Source organism: Phalacrocorax carbo, chromosome 8 (assembly GCF_963921805.1).
Source record: "Phalacrocorax carbo chromosome 8, bPhaCar2.1, whole genome shotgun sequence".
In the NCBI taxonomy this organism is placed as follows: domain Eukaryota; kingdom Metazoa; phylum Chordata; class Aves; order Suliformes; family Phalacrocoracidae; genus Phalacrocorax; species Phalacrocorax carbo.
Genome location: NC_087520.1, coordinates 40,893,591 through 40,915,429, shown reverse-complemented (window position 1 = coordinate 40,915,429; position 21,839 = coordinate 40,893,591). Strand labels below are relative to the sequence as shown.

Here is a 21,839-nt window from a genome sequence, read left to right as displayed (position 1 = left end):
ATGACCATTTAATTGTTTCCATCTTGATTCCACGCATTTGGCAGCAGCCATGCTGATCGCTTTATAGTTCCTTAAATACAATGTAATCAGTTATACGCTCCCTTTCCAGGAAGGCCCTTGCAAAAATGAATGAAGGAGATGAATTTGGGAAAAGAAAAAGCTATTGTAAATTTTTAGTATTTATTACAAAACTAAAAGAAATACAGGATGAATTATTCAGAAAGCTCTCTGAGAATACCGAGTAGTTCTAGAAATTAATTTGTCTCAAAAATCCCAGTTGCTGATGTCTAATTGATTAACCCTTAAAATAAATATATGCAGTAAGAAAACCTGTTAATACCATCTCTCAAATGGGAAAGCACACAGGGCTCCCAAGCACTTTGCCTGGTGGGCTGTGAGTCAGTGGCAGAGCTGGGGCAGCACAGGGGCTCCTGGCCCCACCATCCCTGCCAAAGGGGAGCTGATCATCCCCTTGGTGAGGAGCAGGAAATGACTATGGCATTTTGCATACCTTGGGTGAATCAACCATTTTGTTTTTATTCAACACTTTCCTTATCTGTAGCTCTCCTAACCAACAGCAAAGTGCTGGGATCCCCAGTGCATGACACGCACATAGTGTCCTTGTCTGCATGAGACTGCCTCTCTGCTAACTGCAGTGAACGAGTCCCTCTTCTCGCTCTGAGGATGAGATCAGTTGATGGAGCGAGGTCTTTAACGGAGTGCGGAGACATTTTAAGATCTCACAAAACACGGGCCAGGCTACCAGAAGAGGAATTCTGCCGCACAGAAACTGTGCTCCCTGAAGCTTGTTGCATGCAAAAAAGAATTCATCTTACCTTAAGTATTTTTAATTAAAAGGCACGGCAATTCTACCCCAACTTGTCTTCCAATACAAGTTCAAGCAGGACACTTAAAAGCAAATAACAAGCAAAAAGAGAGTAACAAGAGAAGAGCCTGAACAGCTGTATTCAACACTTTGACCAAAGTCGAGGCTCAAATATACTCAAAGAGGTTTGAGTGGGAAGTTGTTAAAGTATTCTCCAATAATGAAAACTTCTGGTAAGTGTGGATTTAATCTAAAAAGATGCTACCTTCCACTTGTTCAGAATACTTCTCTCTTTTTTTTTTTTTTTTAAAAAAAAAACAGCAAGTATTTCATTTATTCCATATCCTAGTTTAGTTATACCAATTAATAGGACAGAGTATCCCATTCTTCCAAGTACATGCCTTGGCACAGCAAGGACTATTCTGCATTCAGCAACATGCATCATTTCCGGCAGTCCAGCTCCAGGAATAGAAAACCAAGGAAAGCAAGACAGCCAGATAAACAAATCATTCGGATATCTGAAAACCCTGGAGATATTTTAGCTATTGTCGTTTTACACCTAAGCTCCTTTGAGGCATTCTGACAGTGCCAAATGCAGATGAAAATAAAGAATTAATGGGCTTCTCGGAAGTAAAAAGAATTCACAGAATTATGCTCATAGGCAAACAATCCAGAGACTAAATCCTGCAGAGGACATTTTTGCCTGCACTGAACATCACCCTATTCAACCTAGTACACTGTGACTGTTGACTGCACTACAATTGTTCAACGCTCAATGACGCACCTCATTGAGGATTATTAGTTGTGTTGTCTGCAAATTCTTCAGTATTTCATAGCTCTGATGCTGCTTCTTACCATTTGCAGTCATCTGCACCAGCAAAACTTAAGTGTAAACTTCTACCAAACTCATATCACAGCATTTTACATGCAGCGCAGGAGATAAGACTGTCAGCTCTCATTCAAAATATTTCCTTTCAAAAGACAAAGAGTAACAGAGGTATCAAAATGACAGAAAAATTACCTGCTAAAGACTGCATATTAGAGTAACATCTCTGGAACCAGTTAACCTTAGCTGTGACGGTCCTGCAAAGAAATCTAGGCAGGAAAGTTCTTCCAACCCAATGGAGTTGGGCCAAATATAAAATCATCCTCCCCTCAAAAATCCAACAACAAACAAACCCTCTTTACTGCAGATAATATTCCTCCCCTACTTTCCCATAATAACTCAGAAAGCCAAATCAAGAAGGACAGATGCAAGCCTGAGCTATAAAATCCAGATTTCATTTCCTATCACTCCCCTCCCCCAGGAGCTCAGGGGTGTTTAGATTCTGGGCTGTGGTTTAAGTCCATCTGTGCTCTTCAAGTATAAACATCTTCATTGAAACCAGACTCATCCTGCACAGCCATTCATTTAGTGAGCTCATCTGTGAGAGACACGGACTGGCACATTTCTATGACAACCAAGGGGGGGGGGGGGGGGGGGAAGTAGCAGCTTGACAGAAATTAAACAGCTTTTTAAAGCCTCTCTATTGTTCCTGAGGCTGCTTTCTCTACCTCTAACATCTATAGTTATCTTGGATATACTGCCCAGAATATCAACTCTCCCTAAAATGGTCCTCCTTCCATAGGGAAACAGAGGCACATTGTAAGATCTCGATGTGGGGAGGAATGCTCAAAAAATAAAAGAATCAAAGCAAAGGAAGTACCGTCCTATCCAGTTATCGATTGAATTAGACATAATATACATCCTAAAGAGGCAGTCCAAAGGGGGACCATAAGAGTCTGAACCAGTAAAGGATTCCCAAGAAATTCCTCTCTTCAAGAATGAGCCCAAGTAGCTTGTTGTGTTTTGTTTAAATACCTTGCTGTGGATTAAGAAAAAATAAAAGTACTGTTTTCTCTCCATTAAAACCAATAAAATTCAAAAGCAAATGTCACCACTTGAAAGCCATCGCTCTTTTACTTGCTAGATCTCAATCTGGCTTTTTTGCTTTTATACTAAGTCGTCCTAATTAACAACAAAAAAAAAAAAGTTATGTCAGTGTAACCAGTTCAGGTCAACGTTTTATTTTCCCACCTAGTAAAACCAGATATATCCAACAGGGAAAACATGACAGCATCTTCTCTTCACAATCATCTCACGTCATGAGACACAAGATGATACAAAAATTATGCTGTTTTTTCAGCGAAGATATAGCTTCAGCTCAAGCAACTGATACTTTCTTAAAGCACTGCTTATTTAAAAGTCCACACACTAAAGCAATTCAGCACCAGATAAATAAAGCAGCTCTTTCTCTGACATACACTGCCAGTCAACGCAGAATTCACATTGTCCTTATGTTTGTTATCCCATCCCCTCAAATCAGTGTCTGCCAGCTTACACAATTCATTAATTATAAGTAGTTAAGGTTGTTTTTACTAGTACGGTACAGATGCCAAAGCACTCTTAGTGACTCTCAAAAAGAGAGAAAGGTGCTATGAGTAAAAACAATGGAATGGACTCGCAGAATCCAGACATGCCAAGCCACAAATATAATGCCAGAGGAATAATTCTATTTTTTTCACTCCCATTCTCTCCACCTTTCTTTTTTGAGATTTAGTCTCAACCCAGACTTTGCAGGAATAGGCAACCTGCTGGATTTTACGCTAAGACTCCTTGTGTTTGCAATAGCTTGTGTCATGTGACCACAGAAATAATAAATCACAGGAATAAAGAGATTATTTTTTTTAAGTCATAGAAACCTCAAGTGCAACTTTGTCTACTGTGGTCAATTTTTTCTCCTGGCATCATTAAAGGTTTCCCAGCCACATATAGACTGCAACCATCAACTCAATGATTTTCATCTCAACAGTGTTTTGACTTGATCTTTTACTCACAAGTCATTTTGTTTAATTTGCTTCAGACATTTTTCCACACACGATTCAGAGCAGTGATACACTGCCAGGCAAAGTACTGAAATGTTCCCAAAGGCATAGATGAAGGAAAACTCAGTTATTAGTGGATCTAAAAGGTACTTCTTATTACTTAACCAGCTTGCCACAGACAAAGAGCGTAGCTAGCGTATTATGGCTGTTCGTGGTAGGCATGAGCTTGAGTCATGCAACTGAAACCACTGTGACCTCCCAGTGGAATTAGATGCTAGAAGGACAAAAGATGTCCAAGTCCAGCCCTAAGGTCTCATCAATTCTCCCAAAACTCAGGATAGCAGTGGCACATAAGGCCACAGGAAAAGGCACAAAGGCACCTCCTCTCATGATCAGCTCTCCTTGGTCAAGGATCAGATCAAAAGCTGTAAGATACAATCACCTTCTGGAATTCTTCACTCTTAGAAATTCAATCAAGATGCAGGAATCTTGATTTTGACTAATTTCTAGTTAAAAAAGTAAGAAAAGTGCACCTTTTCTTTTTTTTTTTTAACCAAGTAGCTATTAAAGAGTTAAACTGTATTTTTCTGTGCAATGTTTCCTATGTCATAAAACTAGTACAGGAATAAAAACTTGGGCTGAAGCAGTGTCTTCAGAGGCCACGTGATAAACTATGGCAAATGCCACAGGACTCACTCTGTACTAGCTCTCACCTGGACCTGCAACGGACAAGACAGTCAGAAATACAGGCACTTGGGGAAAACCAGAATTAGGGTACATCTGATTCTGAAAACTGAGATATCACACACGGCCAGGCTGATTTCCATAAGTGCAGCACATTCCCTTCTCCAGTTTAAATCTGCAAACGGTGGGCTGCATGTTTATTTTCTGCTGCCTACACAATGCATCAGATCTGCCTACCAGGAACACGCTACTATCTGCAGGAATATGTTCCCCAGAGATATGTATGCCCCCATCCACTCCGGAACAGGCAAAGACCACACAGTACCACCCTGTATTTCCAGCTCTCTGCAGGGGTATCCTATGCCACGTCCTGTCTCTCGAATATAAAGATATGCCACTTCTGAGACCAATGCAATCATCGCAGATGGTGATCGCTTACAAACAGGAAGCATCCATCCTTCTGCTGCACTTCACTGGAGAAACCAGCAGCAAACAGTTCCCTCCTCGTCTCCACTGCTCACTTCTGTGTACTCAGCAGTGCACGTCTTTACACTGCTGTCTCTGTCCCCACAGCTGATAGAATGGCAAGAAAAAATTCAGGCTACGTGGCAATAGGTTCTATACAGGACAATATGCTGGGCAACATATATAACCACATTTTTATAAAAGTTAAGATTTACTCAAAACCAGAAAGCTCCTGATTTTTCTTATACAGATGAGACTTTCAGTTCTCTGATGAGGAAATGAAGTGATGTGACATTAAGCAGCTCATGAATCTCTTCAATTAATGCATTCTGCACAACAGAGACTTCCAGGGAATTATCTGCAACCACAGCAGGGCCTCATTCCTATTGCCGTGTCCCTGAGAATGAGTCACTTCAATTCCCATATTCTTGCTGCAGGCAGAGAGCTAAGGACTATTCCCCATCTTTATTAGTCAGGCAAGTGGTTGGAATCAAATGCTGAAACTACTTGCAGAAAACTTTTAAGTAGGGTTACCTTATCTTTTGCAGCTATTTGAGCATAGTTACTGTCAGAATAGGGCTGCAACAGCTGAAGAAGCCAACACTGGCACATCACTCTGGGACCCAGATGTCATTTCTGAACATGTCAGCCCTTTCCAGAAAGTCGTGGGGAAGTAGAAGGGGGAAGATGAGAGTTTTGAGATAGGTGGTATGCCTTACTGCTCTCCATCATACGAAGGGTCAGGAAGGCCAGCTACTCCTGCAACAGGAATCTCCTATGTCGCCAAACTCTTTATTTCAATACTTATGCAAATTTTAAAAACATTTATCATTACTAAACTTGTTTGGGGGACATAGGGGTGTGACTGTGGCTGATTTTACACATTATAGGATACTGTAATTTTCATTTAGAAAAAAAAATTTCCAGGAAAAAAAAAAAACACGGAATCAGTGTTACAAGTGGTCCCAAACTTGAGAAAGCCTTTGCTGAACACAGCTAGTAGTCTGTATGCACTTTATGTGATTTGCAAACTAGAAACACTGGAATTTTAGGCCAGGAGGGTATAATTGACTAATGAGGATTCTCCCTTCCCTCTGGAGGTTTATAGAGGAATAAGATCATGTTCTCCAGGCAAGTTTATATGAAATGATTCATCTCTAGCCAGCTGCAGTCAAGACATCTGCTTGTTTTCATTTCACTACAGGGAGATTTGCCCTCCCCACCCCCCCCCACCCTTTACCTCTGAAGACAGCCAAGATTATATCCAATCATACAAAGAAAACTTTGAAAAAGTTTTTTAAACTTTTTCAAAACAATTTGAAAACTAGAACTGAAGTGGTCAGGTAAATTACAGAGGCCACAGATGTTCCTCTGCCCCACTTAAAGCACTAAGAAACATGAAGTGAATACTAGGCTGAGGAAGTCCTATTCAATCAACAGTCTATTGACTTTAACGCAGAGACATCACCTCTGTGTCCTGTGGTTTACATGCAGATCTGGTGAAATACATGAAGGTATTTCTTTGTTTTGAGAATCCCTCACACATTCCATATGGGATCATGCAGACGGTCCTCGTGCGGTCAAATAAAGTTTGTGAACCCATGCCTTTATAGCTTTTCCATATTAATCTGCGCTCTGGGCATATATCCAATTAAAGCCTCATGTATAGATTACTAGGTTACTAACTGGCTTGCATACTTGGGGGGAGGGAAAATAACAAGCTCATGACTGCATAATTTAACACTGCCTGTGCTTTCACTTTTACATGCACAAGTCTTTTTTAATCTAGTCTTACCATAAATAAAGTTTAATACTGCTTGCTTGAAGAGAAACTCAAGTCTCTACGTGCTGGAACACACAGTAACTAACGCTGAATGCATTTAAAATCACAGAATCATAGAATCCTAGAACATTAACACTAACTCCAGTGCAAAGAAGACAAGGTCTCTTCACAAACAGGCTACAAAAACAGGAAGCAAAGGGGAAAACTTCACAGTGTTTGGAAACAGCAGAGCATTGTTTGTACAGGCTTTCCTTACAAATGCAAGAAAAAAAAAAATTGAGTAACATGAAATCTGAGCACAGTGAGAGTCTTAGATCAGACACAAGGGTCTCAAGACAGCAGCTCTCAGAAGATCTCCAGGTACAGACTGTACAGGCAGGAAGATGCACAAGTAGGTTCTTTTCCTCCTATTTCTGCTAAGAAAATCCAGGAAGTCAAGAGAGACAGCCTCCCAAACCCTTGACGTTAAAGCTAGATAATGTAACACAACACTGCATCTTTATCTCAGTTAAACCAGGTATGATAAATGAAGAGGCATTAGGAAACACATAATCTACCAAATTTAAAAACATGTCCATTATTTTTAAACCGCTTTTGAAATGGAAGATACAGTGACATAGGCCTCACATGCTGTGAGCTGCCCCAGAAGGCCATCTTCATCCCACATCAAGAAGCTGCACCATTGACGACATCCCTTCAAGATGAGTCAAAAAGCTCCAGTCTCAAGCAATGCTGCCGTCGCTAACTCGGAGACTTCCCTTTTCAGCTGGAGCACACAGAGCCAATCTCTAACTTGAAGCTGCTTTGTTTAAATTTTTCATATCATCACTTCCTTTCTTTCCCCTCCCCCTTCAAGTCCACTCAGGCCATGCTGTAATACCAGTAAAAACGCACACAGCCTGTATAACATATAGATAATGCGTGTAGTTAGTGCTGCCTCAGTCCTGACTCACACATGGTCTAAAACCAACCAACCTACACACCAGTACACAGGTTTAAACCAATGGAGGTTCAGTCCTATATTTGGGAAAGCACCAAGGAGGGCTCAGTACTTTCCCATGTCTTCTATCTCCACGAGGGAGCAGCTTTATACACGGTCAACTCCCACGACAGATTTGATTTCACCAGATTTAAAGTACATTAGTCAACCCCAACTCACTGGGGACATTTGAAATAACTTACAATAAATCAGACAAGATTAATTTCAAGGGAGGCAGTGACGTAGCACCAAAAGAAGCGTAAGTTAGTGTTAGGAGACAGGCCATTAGCAATATTTCTCAGTGCCAATAATTTTTTCACCATAAACATGAGAGCAAGAAGACGTTACAGGCTTCAGGCAAATGCTGGGCTCCAAAGGCAAAGTGCTTACCTAGAAGGTGTATGTCAGTATTTAATACCAAAGAGCATGTCTGATCCTGCACATTTAATTTAATTTCAAGCTTTTCCAGCTTTATTTCCTGTTTCATTCACAGCAATCACAAAAGATGAAATATCTAACCTTAGAAAATATGGTTTCAGTCAGATGAGATATGTTGACTGTGTCCGTACTTTCACCTTCAGCAACAAAGTTCTGTGCCAGCACAAGTTTTACTTTTTTTTTTTAAGGTCCACATTATTTGGTTGCAAAGTAGATGGGATTTTCAGTGCCAGGACACCACTCAAGCCATTTGCTCCTCTGGGAGAGGAAGAAGAGCCTGATCTGCACCTCTGGATGTCAGGCTACTTTTTAGTTAAAAATTTGAAAACTTGCATCAAAGAAACCAAAACCCACAACCCTGAAGGATCTGAAAGAACCATGAAGAGTTGAAAGGAAAACTAAACAAAGTAATGATTAATAATTTGCACTTGCATAATATCTTTCATCAACACTCCTCACTTCCATATACCCGATTTCATAACAAAAAGGATTGGAATACTACTTTGAGCCCTTACTACACAGCTGGACATGCTATTCCTTTTGTACTGAATATGTGAAGAAGCACCAGTCTTTCTGCACTGAAAGAATAAGCTGAAGCTCCTCTTCCAATCCCATAATCATGCTACTATAACCTATTTACTAGAAGTAGTAGTTTACAGCAGTTGCACAGATTTTCTTCCAGTTTAACCAATGACTGAACGACATCCGTAACATGATGTTGTTTTCTCTTTCTCCAGACATTCAAATAAACCTCTCTGTTCTATGTTACTGTTGGATACAGAACATGATGCTTCAATGAACGTGATTCATCTTCCACAAAGAATCAACAGGTACTCAAACTATGGGCATTTGAATACTGAGCAGTAAAACAAGGACACGGATGGATCTTGTTCAACACAGTCCATCAGAGTAAACAGAAATATCTTCTGCTGCAAAACTAAATGCTGTTCTTCAAAGAATCACTGGGCCTTTCACAGTTTCGGTCCCCTCCTCCCACCTTCCCTCCCAGAGCCAACATACTAAGCGAACCGCTCAGATGACAGAACACCTTAGCTACAGTCAGAGCATCGTGGAGCCAGAGCACCCAAGGCAGGCACGCACTCACAACTCTCCGTCACTGACATCCAATGCCCTGCCTGGCACTGTAACAGCCAGGGCAAAGAAATCTCTCATTGTGCAACTACCTTTTCAGGCTGCCAGGAACAACTCAACGCTCAGATCCCCAACTAGAAGCACTGCATAGCTACTGGAAAAAGAATATGCAGAATTGCATCAGCTTACCCCAATGGCTCAAAGATCCACTATTTAAAGGTCCACATACCTTCACTATACTACTTTATATAATATTATAAATACAGTATGTTATTTATTAATATAATTAATATTTATAATAATATCTATTGTACAATTAATGTTTATATACTTATTGATTCATATATAATATAAATTTATATTAATAGTCTAAATATAATAATATATAATACTTTCGGTTTCCTACCTTCTCACAGCTTACATTGTAGTAGAGAGAAATGTGGTGTTTTGAGATGCCTCCGCAATCATATTCTTCTCAAGTGATTCCTAAATTTAAGAGCTCAACATCAAGAAGTTTGTATAGCAAATCCAAGGTATGAGGGAGAGAGAACTGCTGATCTTTTTTCAAAAACAGATCACAACACCCTACTTGTATAGCAATTTTGCAAGATCACTCTCAGCCTGAAAATTCCAGTGCAGTCAAGGTTTCCCTGACTTACTTTCTACTTCTGAAATAAACCTTAACAGCCTCTAAAGCTAAAGCGAAGTGCTTTAGTCAGAAGGGACTATCAGGAGAATATACAAAGCATGCACGCCCCAGAAAGCAAGAGCCTTAAACTGACTGGGACCTGGTTCCCTGACAGGTATTTTCTTTACAGGAAGACTGAAGGGTAGTAAGAGGAGCACGACACCCTCAGCCACGTTCTGCTGTCAGTCACTCCCCCATGCTTCCACTGATTTTTAATGAGCTTTACAACCATTAAGAAAACGAATAGCCACCAAAATTGGGCGGGAAGATGCAACCTGGCGGCCAAAGCAAGGAAATTTTGTTTCTGCTCCAACTCTTACCAGTGATTTATTGTGAACGTTAGGGCAAAGTACTTCAGTTAATATTATCAGGACATGCTACTGATTATTCTTGGTGTCCAACATAAGACTCTCCAGAGTGAACCATAAACGTATACACTAACCAAGAAGGAACCGCAAATCAACTATGAACCAACAGTAGCTGACATATCTGAAAAGTTTGATCTGCATTTATTTGTCTCTTTGGTTTCCCTATGTATAAAAACACTGACCATAAAGCACTCTGAGACAGCTGAAGCACAGTGACGTTGAAACCCAAGGACTTATGGCATGAAGTCATTATACTGTTATCCAAAAATCATTTTTTCTGATAGTTTTAAAGGCCAAAAATAATCCCTCTTCTTTTTGTTCGCAGAAGGTCAAACGGGCATTCATATTATGGAAAAAACATACACACCCTTAATATTTTGATTTAAAAGTTGGATTCCACTTGGCAAGTTTTAGAAAGTTTTTTTTAAAAAAACAGTTTCTATTTTACTATTAATAATGCGGATCCCTGAAAATGGATAACGAAGTCTTATTTTAGGTGTTTGCACAGATAGAGCAAAAACATAGCCTGCTCACAATACACACTAATTGTATTACAGTAGCAAACAAAAATCTCTGTGGTACAACAGAACCCCATTACAACAGGAACCAGACATAGTAAGAGACACCTGCCAAGCCCAAAAGCTTATATTCAAATAGCCAAAACAGACAAAGACTGGGAAGAAAGGGCCACTGCCATGTGAAAAATAGCAATATCACAGCTTTGCCATTGAGAAATATCTGCTCCATATTGTTTGAAATGTACTGCTGGGAACACACCATGGGTATCTTCGGGGGGGGGGGGGGGGGGGGGGGGGAGTTTTCTTTTAAAAATCATCCAAACTGCAATTGCCTAATTTTGCTCAGTCAGATGTTAATTGTCTACACACAAATAAAGAATTAGGTGATTTTTTTCTTTACAAAATTCTTGCCTTACCTTTGGGTTAGCATCACCAAAAATATCATCCATAAAACATGCATAGACAACTGTACACACTCTTCAAAAATATGTACAAATTATTTGCAAGAGAAAAAAAGTATTATTTCTGATTATCACATGCAAAGACAGTGTCTCTTTAGGCCTAAGAAAAATATTATATAAAATATAAAATAATTATATTTGGGAATACAATTATGTAGTCTCAAAAAAACCCCTGATTTAGCTTAATCTTAGCTTTCTTCAGGCAACATTTATTGTACCGCATGCTGTGCCTTTGTAAACAAAATCTTACAAAACCTAAATCCATTTCTGTGTGCTGTAAGATTTGAGTTAAACATATTTCAAAAGGAGAAAAAAATTTTATTTTATTCAGCATTTCTTTAAGCACTGGAAATCCAAGAAGCAAAAGCCCTTTAGTGAGAGTTCCAAGCATTCGACATCCCCGTTCTTAATATCATGGAATTAGAGATCTGGAGTTTGAGAAGCATTGGATATTCATTTTTTATTCATCTTTTTTGAAGCCCTGGTTATCACTCTTCTCTTCAATGAGAGTGAAAGCAATTTTTCCTTTTAAATTTTTCATCCAATGAGAAAATCATTCAATCTCTCGGTCACAGAAACGAGATCTTTAAGGAAACTGCAGCATACTTCAAAAAGTGCAAGAGCTCTTACCCCTGAAACGAGTGGTAATTCTGAGCAGACAAGGGAGAGAGACACTTCAAGGGCCCATAAAAGGCTTATACCATTTTAAACCTCACACTTTGCCACTGCCTCCAAAGTGAAAATTGCTACTGATGCAAATATCAAGCAAGATGACAGCAGAAGCAGCAGCACTGTCTTCCTACACCTCTGAGAAACCGAGGGCAGCTGCCCCTGTAGAGGATTCACCCTCATGAAAGCTTCAGCCAGGAGCATGTCCCACAGCAATATTTTAGCAAATTTCAAGACCAAATGGAGGAAAAGAGATCGATTTGCAGCGAGCAGCATTTTTTTTAATAAACCTCTATTGTCCAGGGAGGAGAGGCAGGAGGGAGCCAGTGCACATCCCATGGAGCAGCACCGGCAGTTGGTAGGACCTTTCCCGGAGCCCTGAAGGAGAAGGGCACGCACCCCAGTGCAGCCTGACCTGGGGCCGCTCAGCAAGCTACATCGCATTTCCCTGCACCAATTGCTCGACACTTGCAAGTGGTCACCTGCAAGACACTGGCTTGCTCTCCTCCCACAGCACCTTGACTGTTCAGCTAGGGGGATGCGAATTAACAAAAAAAACCAGCAAACCACACTGCCCTGGCAGTAATTACATTTGCTGCTCCATCACAACTTTACTGAATAATTAAACATTAATACACTGCGGCAAATCGCATGCAATTCCCCAGCTTTGCAGGATATGAAGGTGCAGAGGAAGCACTTCATCCCATGGTCTGTCACATCTTGAAGACGTTCACTGCTGTCCTTGCCAGGGCTTTCAGACTGTGGTGAGCAGTCCGCCTTTGTTTCTCTGTCCTCAGCCTAGGTCTTCCCATAGAAGAAAGTAATGTCACAAACTAACTTTCCACAGGACAGTGCTGTCTAAATGTTGGCATAAAATGGGTGAAATAACAACAGCTTCTACACTGGTTCTGTCTAACAGGGTAATTTCTAGCAAGCCTCTTGCTCAAGGAGGAGCCACTCATCCTAGTGCAGGCTGCTCAACACCTCAAGGTCGGCCAACCAAAGAAAAAAAGTGGGGCTCTGTTTTGCAGAGAGCTGTACAAACCTAAGAGTAGGGTCAGCCATCTCTCCCAACCAGCAGCCAACCTGAAAGCTGCACGGTGATCTTTCGCCAAACCTTTCTGGCTTTCTGAACAGCACATCCTGCCATTCATGTTACAAGCAATGAATGGTAATCCCCCTCCTCAAATTACCCTACTGATTTCAACAGAGCGAGACCAAGAATGTACGTGACCGAGTGTACTTCCAGTTCCGATTTTAGTCATCGCAACTTGACAAGTTTCTTGAGCTCAATTAGTAACAGGCACACATCTAGCAGACACGCTCAAATCCAGAAAAAACAGATGCCTTTTTTCCCTGAGTTTCTCAAAAAAAGGAAGAAGACTTAAAATTATTTAAAAACATACTGAAGACTCAGATTACAGTAGAAGGAAATAGACTTCACTATAAACTCATGCCCTGGACCCACAGTCTGCAACATGGCATGTTACCTGCTTTTTATTTCCCACTCTATTGGCCCTGTCCCATCAGTCATGGGACAGTCCTAGAGGCAAAGTCAAGGAATCACTTTAAGTACTGGAAATGCCAGTACTAGTAACATCAAATGTCCACAAACCCTAAAATAAGACACCCCCCCTCCAAAACCTAGAGAGTATTGTTAAATTATCCTAATTTTTAAGCCTATTAAGTGAAAGCCTTTTAATTTAGCATCTGGTTCTGACTTCTTCATGTTTTCCTCCACAACCACAAGACTAAAACTTCACTCACCATTGACGTGTTTGGTTATAATGTATGCTTTTCAATTGTCTTTTCCCTTTCCTGGTATTGCCCCTGCATTCTTAAATATTGTGCAAAACAGGAAAATTTTACGCAATGATTTAATAATACATTGTTTTTGGCAGCAATTCCAGCCTGCCATGTTTCCCTCTCTCTTCTTCCTCAACAGCCTGGCGGACTATACGCTGAAACAGATCAGTTCCCTGATCCAGTTAAAAGACAACAAATCTGCAAAAGGATCAAACAGAGAAAGCGTTCCCCAGTCAGTTCACACCGATTTTCTCAACTTGACCCTGCAAACCGTTAAGCGCGTACAAAAGACAGATTGACGCAGTGTGGCACAAATGCAGAAATGAACGGCGCAGGCCAGGACTACCTAAGACACCACTACTGCCAATGACACTGCATCATCAGGCTGGGCGAAAAAGTCATTTTACTGAGTCCACATAACTGCACAAGCGGTCTATATGGATCAGACATGCTAAAGTATCAATCCTCTTCAAACACACGATTGTTTATGGAATTAAGCACTACATATCTATAAACACATGCAGATGCAAAACAAAACTGATGCAACCAGCACTGCTCAAAACACTAATAAACAAGCCACAATCTACCCATGGAACCCACAATCTAATTACTTCTAAAAACTCCAAAAGGCTTGAACTATTTGAGGTAGGTCTCTTCTTTCATAAATCCTGTGTGGGGAGATGAGTAAAACCCTCTTAGTCCAGCCATGCTTACTAACATAAAAGGAAATGAGAGAAGCCATTTTACTGTATCACGTTAAAACTCACCTGCTTTTTAGGAACTTCAAAAGTACAAACAAATTATATGCAATAAATTAAACGGTTCCAAAAAATCACTCCTCTACGTACTAAGCCTACCATCTTTTTCCCCCAAAAATGTCCTTCAGTGTACACAGTTCTGTCAACGATTTTGGTTGGACCAAGGCTTCAGCCTCTCTTCTCCCACTCTAGCTAACAACACAAACCTAAGCTTGCAAACTGGTACATCAATGCAGACGGGACTCTCAGCCTAGCCTTTCACCTCTGAAAAACTAAACGTCCTCTTGTGTTTCACAGAATCACAGAACTGTAAAATGGGTTGGGTCAGAAAGGGCTTTTAAGGATCATGTAGTCCAACTGCCCCACCACAGGCAGGACATCTTTCACGAGGATAAGGGTGCTCAAAGTCCCATCCAACCTGACCTTGAACGCTGCCAATGATGGGGCATCCACGACTTCTCTCATCCTTTCCTAGAAGGACCACACCTCAACTTCGATGACCTAGCAGACTCTTCCCATCACTAGTTACGATGTTCCACTACAACAAAATACCAATGATCTCACAGGTCTGTGACGGCCCAGCCCTGTGAGGGATGCTGAGCTCCTCCAGTCCGTGCTGCGATGTAGGACCAGGTCCCTGCTGAGGACCAGAGGCAATTTACAAGCTTCCTCTAGGGGACTATTACCACCTCGCAGTGGCTAGCACCACACCTTTACTCCCCAGCCAGAACGAAAAATGAGGCAGAAGTATTTCTGAGTATCCTTTTTATTTATGCTCCCAAACATGTAAAATTTATTGGCTGGGTGTTAACACTAATAGCCTTAAGAGCTCTCACTCTATCAATGAATATAGCTTCTGTTTTCATATTTTATATAAGCTCTGTGACATATAAACACGTACCTTAACACTACTGACTTATAAGTATGCTTTTTAACCACTGTAGGAACTATATATTCAAAGGTATGTTTGATAGGCATTAAACAACTTTAAAGAAATATCATTGTAGGTTTTCTTATACCGAGCTAGAAACTAATATAGCAATAAAATAAGTTTGTCACAGCAGAGCAAAATTCCAATAAATCCCCGAGTCTTCAGAAAAATTTAGGTTTTGTTAATGCTGGTGCATGCCTGCCTTCACTTCTGAAACAGAATCTCAATTTCAACAGCACAGATAACATGGTGCAATTTGTTCTCAATTTGCAGAGAATTCTAAATTATCATGGGTTGTATGCAAATTACGAGATTCAATGCTCTTTCTGATGAGCTTGAAGAAAATACCTGATAGACAGCAACAGTGTAACCCAGAATAGCAAAACCACGTACGCCCAAAACCCATAGGTACCACTTCTTGTAAATGAAAACAATTCTCTGCAATAGTAAACAATGAGAAATATTATTTTTAAACAGTAATTTACCGTTCCATTGTTATAACAGATCAAAAAAATTATCTTAAATTTGTTATTTATGTGTTCATACTTATTTATACACATAATGATGATAGCAGGCCCATCAAGCTAGTTCTAAGTCACCTCCGTAAATCCCCATCACTACCACAAGACTTTAGGACAGCAGTTGGTTTACCAGAGTGTTCACTTTACTTGTTACAATTATTATTATAGCTAATTCATAATCATTCTGTTTGGAATCTGGATAATGCTACAATATTCCTTTTCCAGGAAAGCTTAAAAAAAATTCTTCTTATAAGATTGTTTTGAAACTTCTGAGCTCTGCATAATACTTCCCACTTGAGCTAATTGTTTTTCAAGGGAAATTTAATTTTTAAAAGTGTGTTTTTCTAACTAATGGGAACCTGCGCTAAAGTAAACAATGAGTCTGACTTGATAGGCCTTTTTGCTCTATCTTTACCAAAAGAAGGAAGGAAAGACATGTAATAGCATGCTGAAACACATGCAGTAGCAGAATTGTTGAATTTTAAAAAACAATTAGAAGACAATTTTCTACTCCACTTCTCCTATTTGAAACAGATCATCCTGCCCTGCCTCATTTAATATTAATTGAGTATGTTCTTGTCTCTAGAAGAAATATAAATGCAGCTCCCTAATCCACTTACATTCTTGCTTCAAATATATTTCTGTTTGGCTAGCTTGTCAATAAACTATTGTCCTCATACATCACTTTTGTACAGAAAAAAAGTTTAAGAGACACTCAAATCTTTCTAGGATTGTCACCAGCTTTGAATATAACATTACATGACAATCAACTTACCAGCCAAGGAGAAGCCAAGAAATGTGAAATGGGCATGAAAAGCCAAAGTTTCCACCTCCTTGAGGGATATTAATGAGTAACTTCATGGTTTCAATTATGTCTTATCTTCCCAGATGGGAATTAGAGAGGTCATCCCTAGCCAGCAGAAATGAACTGCTTATTTATTCTTTCCTTGACTGCTGCACATACATATGCATCACAAGTCTTTCTTGCAAGCCAGTACTTTAAAACTCATTGTCCTGAACATCTACTCCCAACTAATGCAAGGAAAAAAATGAAAGAGAAAAGCAGGGCAAAGACATGAGAGAGACAAGGCAGAAGGATATTAAAGGCACAGAAGTTTGGTTATGGTGGCTACCTATAAACTACTTAAAATCAAATTTTAACGTTTCTGCTGAAGTTAGCCACAGGTTTATTCTTCACACACACACACAAAAAATATCACACAAGGAATATTAAATTGGATTTTATTTCTGTCTTTGTTTTTACTATCACTGCCCTTCAAGCTGTGCAAGGACAGATCTCACTGAAGAAAAAAAAATTAGTAAGGGCACTACGTTGAGTTGGTAGGTGTTTATAAAATAAACATTATTCCTCCCATGGGGCAGAAAGTCAGATTCATCCCCAGGCAGGCCATTGTCTGGCAAACAAAGTTTGTAAGTATCAAAATTTCCCACTGGGACTTTAGCTTTTACATTTTTTAAAAAAAATTAATAATATTACAGATCTCTATATACTTTCACCAAAAAACCTCAACCAGAATGAAAGCCTGGACAGGATGCGAATGAAACTGTAATGGTGAAACTGCTATGTTTAAGCCATTCTTTGAGAACTGAGAACCATGAAGCAAAGAATGGAGACACATGTAAATCAGATAAAGTCCCAACACCTACAGTTATGGGTCTCTCCACTCCACAGGCTAATACCTTTCCATTTGTTAACTGAGCACACATACCAATTCAGAATACAGTTATTATTCTGTTTTGATGAACATGGACTTACTTAATTGAAACAGTCGCTTGTGATAATGTCAGAAAAAGCACTTTGTAGAGAACATTATTTTTACTCCCTAAATTTTCCTAAGATGGCCTAACACTTGTTCCCTCGCATTCTCGCATAGTGCTTCTGCCATGAAAAGCTATCTTGTCAGCACAAAACATGTAACTGCCTAATTAAACAACGGAAGTAGTTACCTCTTGCAAAAAACCGGTAGGTAGGGTCTCAATATTCAGACTTATATGTAGGCACACACAGTGTCTACCCATGGAAAAAACTGCGGATGAATAATCCATATGTAAACTAACGTTAACTGCTATATTGCAGCCTGGGCATTGACAAGTCAGAGCTTGTGCGGAGATGACTTTAATTCAAATATATGTCTCAAGTGACAATAAAAATGATAGAAAGTGCCTAGAATCAACAAATAACTTATCCACTGCACTCAGGGACGTAATTTGCCAGATCTGGATTTAGCTGTCATTACAACTTTTGCTTTCAAATGCAAAACAGAGTGATCTTATTTTCCTGTTCAATTTTATTCATGTTATATAGAATGCGGCAAAACTCGTCATGCCAGAGGATTTGCAAAGGGATGATGTGAAGATTAATTAGTGGCTGCTCATAAAGCACCCTGCCTGTGGAAAGCCCCATGCGTAAAAATGACCTTGTTATCAAAGTTGTTGAGTGCTGCCAATGCTCACTTTCAATGGACAGTATGGATATTTTTCTACAGCTCTTGAAAACCAAATTAGTTGCATTTAAATATCTACCTACGGTTTAGGGAGGTTTTGGCATTGTGCCTGCACCCCACTTCCATAGGGGTGGGGGTTAAACTACCAGGTATTTTGCTTAGATCACCTCTTTTCAGCTTAAAAAGAAAAATAAGAAAAAGAAAAAAAAAAAAAAAGAGTAAAATCTAAGTAATCGAAGTACCATAGAACCAATGTCTGGAAGGCACATTCAGGCAACAAGTGACCGTGGATCTTATCCTAGTGCCCTAATTACTCGCTGGAAACCGAAGACACTACCTGAAATAATAATGCATAGATATTTCTGCGAACAACGGTATTTACTTGCTGAGTTAGTGCTGGAAAAAAATGATAAGGCGCAAGACCAAGCACAAAGAGCGCTGCTTAACAAAATGGAGCCTGCAACAGTATGTACAATGTTTTAGTATCTTCTTGCTATTTATATACATAAAATAATTAGGAACGAGAACACCTCAACATTAATTAAAGCACAACCCCGTAGGGCTTTAGAAATTTTTTCAGACATGGTTTCTTTGGCGACAGCTTTGCCATCGAGCAGAGTTTGACGTCTCCTGTACAAATACAACTTCGTGCCTAGTGTTGCCACATCGCAGATTAACGTCTGAAGCGCAATCATGCCTCTCTCTACCAGTATCCTTCTCCTCTGCCCAGAAATAATCGGCTATGGATACTGCCAGGAAAACGCCTCATGTCCACCAATATTCAACTTCCCCCTCTACGCTGACGGTATCTTAATACAATGAAGAACTGCAAAAACTCCTCGTGCTCATGTCTTTCAGGGTTTTTCTCCAGCAGTGCTCGACCGAGTCTTCCTTCTCCCTTTACACAGTAGTTCTCTCAAAGACAGAAAAATATTCCCTTGGAAACATCCTCGACAGCCCGGTAGAAACAGTAAGCAGAGATGTCATTGTGGCATAAAAAAAGAGCTCCGTGAGAACAGGCAGCTGGCCTACCTGAAGGTTAAAGTAGCTCCCACTGAAAACCTGCTGTGAATGCTCCACAGCAGAGCGTGATGCAGGAGAGGCATTTACACACGCTATGCCTCTGCCTACCCAAGTGTGAAAAAATCCAACCTCCGAGCACAGCACAGACTGGATGAAAACCATTTAAATACACCATTAACAGAAATCTACACAAAAGCCAATCCACTCTCTCATATCACGAGTGTCCTATAGGAAGGCCAGAATGAAGCCATTGAGAAAAATGAGAGGTTTACGTATAAATCAAAAAAAGGACGCGATCGAAGTACTGAACGATTAAAAAAAATCAGTGTGAAGCATGCTTTGTGAGCTGTGTTAATCGCTATTAGACAAAATTTTGGTGTAGTCACATCACATACGATATGAACATTCAAATATTACTGGCCATGAAATTTTAAGCTGGACATGTAAATACAAATCGTATTTTTAAAGACTGCATCCGTCTATTGTACATCCTTTGTACTGCTGATATCACCACCTTGCATTTTTCTCTTGCATCATTTTCCATCAGGAAGAAAACCCTGAAGGAATCTCCATATTTTACCATCACATTGCCTCTGTCTGGGCAGGGTATGTGACCGCCAAATCCGAGCCCCAAAACCAGGCCTAAAACAAAGCAGAGCAAAGACCGTGCAAACCCCGAGCCTTCGCTCTCGAATTAAAAGCATCCTCCACCTCCCTCACCTCCCAACTTGGCCAACGTGCCAGCAGATATCTGCCGACTTTGCGTTCGGATTGACGCGGCTCAGGGTGGCGATTTCATGTCGGTGTGTTGGGAGGGGAGGAATTAAAAAAAGAAACACTAAGAAACGGAGAGAAAAAAAAAAAAAAAAAGGCAATAATAGAGGAAAACTAGACTTGCTTGAAAAAACCACCGAAACTGCAATACCCCTAGGATTACAAAGAAGGGGGAAAAAAATAAAATCCCGGCAGGCACTCCGGGATTCACCCCAGCCCCCCGGGGCCCCCTCGGGGGTCCCCCCCACGGGCGGCGCGGCGGCACAGCCCTCCCCCCCACCCCGGGCCCCGCAGCGGCGGCGGCTCCGTCCCCGCAGATGCCCCGCGGGACGGGGAAGCCGCCGTGGCCGTGGCCGCCCCCCGCGGCGGTGGCGGTGGGCCCGGCCGGGCTCTTACCGTGGCCGAGGCGACGCTGTTGTCCGCCAGGGTCAAGTGGTGCGGCTCCCACCGCCGCAGGAACTTGGAGGTGAGGATCTTGCTCAGAAACGTCCGGGGGTGCCGGATGACACACACCTGGATGTCCCCCTCCTGCAGCAGCTTGTACCTCATGCCGTTGCAGTGGAGCAGGGCTCTCCGGCACGGCGCGGCACCCATTTTATTCCCCTCGGGAGCGGACATCTCGCCCAGCAGCGGCTTGCTCTCCTCGGTCTGCCTGCGGTCGGAGCCGCCGGTGCGATCCATGGCAGCCCCGCGGGTCGGGGGTGGCGCTCGGCGGCGGCCGCCCGGGGAGACCGGTCTCTACGGGCGGTAGAGACGGGTATAGCCAAATAAAAATTAAAAAAAAAAAAAAAATCCAACCCCACGCGGCGGATTTAAAAAAAAGAAAAGAAAAAAGCTGAAGGGGGGGAGAAAAAACCTGTCAGGGAAGATGGGGGAAGGGACTGAACCGCACCGGAGCGGGGGGGAGATGGGGGGAAAAGGGAAGCGATAAAAATCCTTATTCAAACTTCAAAATCCGCCCCCGGCGGGTCCCCCTCGCGGCTCTCAGAGCGCCGCGTCCATGCTCCCGGGCGGGCGCCGGCCGAGCGGAGGGTCGGCTCCCGGCGGGGGCGGCAGACAAAAGCCGGGGGCGGCAGTGGGGGCTCCCGAGGGCTGCGGGGTGTCCGGCCGCGGTTCCTTCCTTCCCCCCGGGGCGTGTGCGCGAGAGCGTGCGGCGGCGGGCGCGCGTGTGCATGTATGTGGGTGCGTGTGTGCGTCCGTGGGTGCGGGGGTGTGTGTGCGTGTGTGTGTGTGTGTGTGTGTGGTGTGTGTGTGGGGCGTGTGTGTGTATGTGTGTGTGTGCGTCCACGCGCGCCGCCGCCGCGGGAGGAGGAGGCGGCGAAAGGAGCGAGCGTTGCCGACAGCCTCTCGCCGGAGCGGCTCCGGCGGCAGCCGATTGGTTCCGAGCGGAGGGTCATGTGCCGCCCCTCCCTGACGTCAATGGCCGCGGAGGCGCTGAGGGGCAGCGGTGTGGTCGGGCGAGGTGCGCGGGAAGCGCCGCGCGCGCGGCCGTTGCGCTCCTCCCCTTCCCGCCGCTTCTCCTCAGAGGGGGCCGCGTTCCCCCCATCCCGTCTCCCTTCAGACTCGTCCCTCGGCGGGGCGACGAGGCTGAAGGGAGACGAGGCCGGCGGCGCCGCCCGGGAAGAGCTGGAGGTGTGCGGGCACACCTGCCGTCAGCCCCCCCTCCGCCATGAGGGGGAAAACGTGATGAAAAAGGATTGGGGGGGGGGGGGGGGCGCGTAGTGT

General features: G+C 42.2%; 1 protein-coding gene across 2 annotated transcripts in view; it reads right to left on the bottom strand.

Moving 5' to 3' along the window:
* CMIP (c-Maf inducing protein) overlaps positions 1-21,455 on the bottom strand; it is a 138,061-nt gene extending 116,606 nt beyond the window's left edge. The window contains exon 1 of one of the 2 annotated variants that reach the window (XM_064459646.1): positions 20,511-21,455. In XM_064459646.1, the coding sequence (XP_064315716.1) occupies positions 20,511-20,795 (285 nt within the window). In that variant the 5' untranslated portion in view covers positions 20,796-21,455. The remainder of the gene's footprint in view (positions 1-20,510) is intronic. The other variant, XM_064459648.1, reaches the window with a different exon arrangement.
* Between the last annotated feature and the right edge of the window lie 384 nt (positions 21,456-21,839).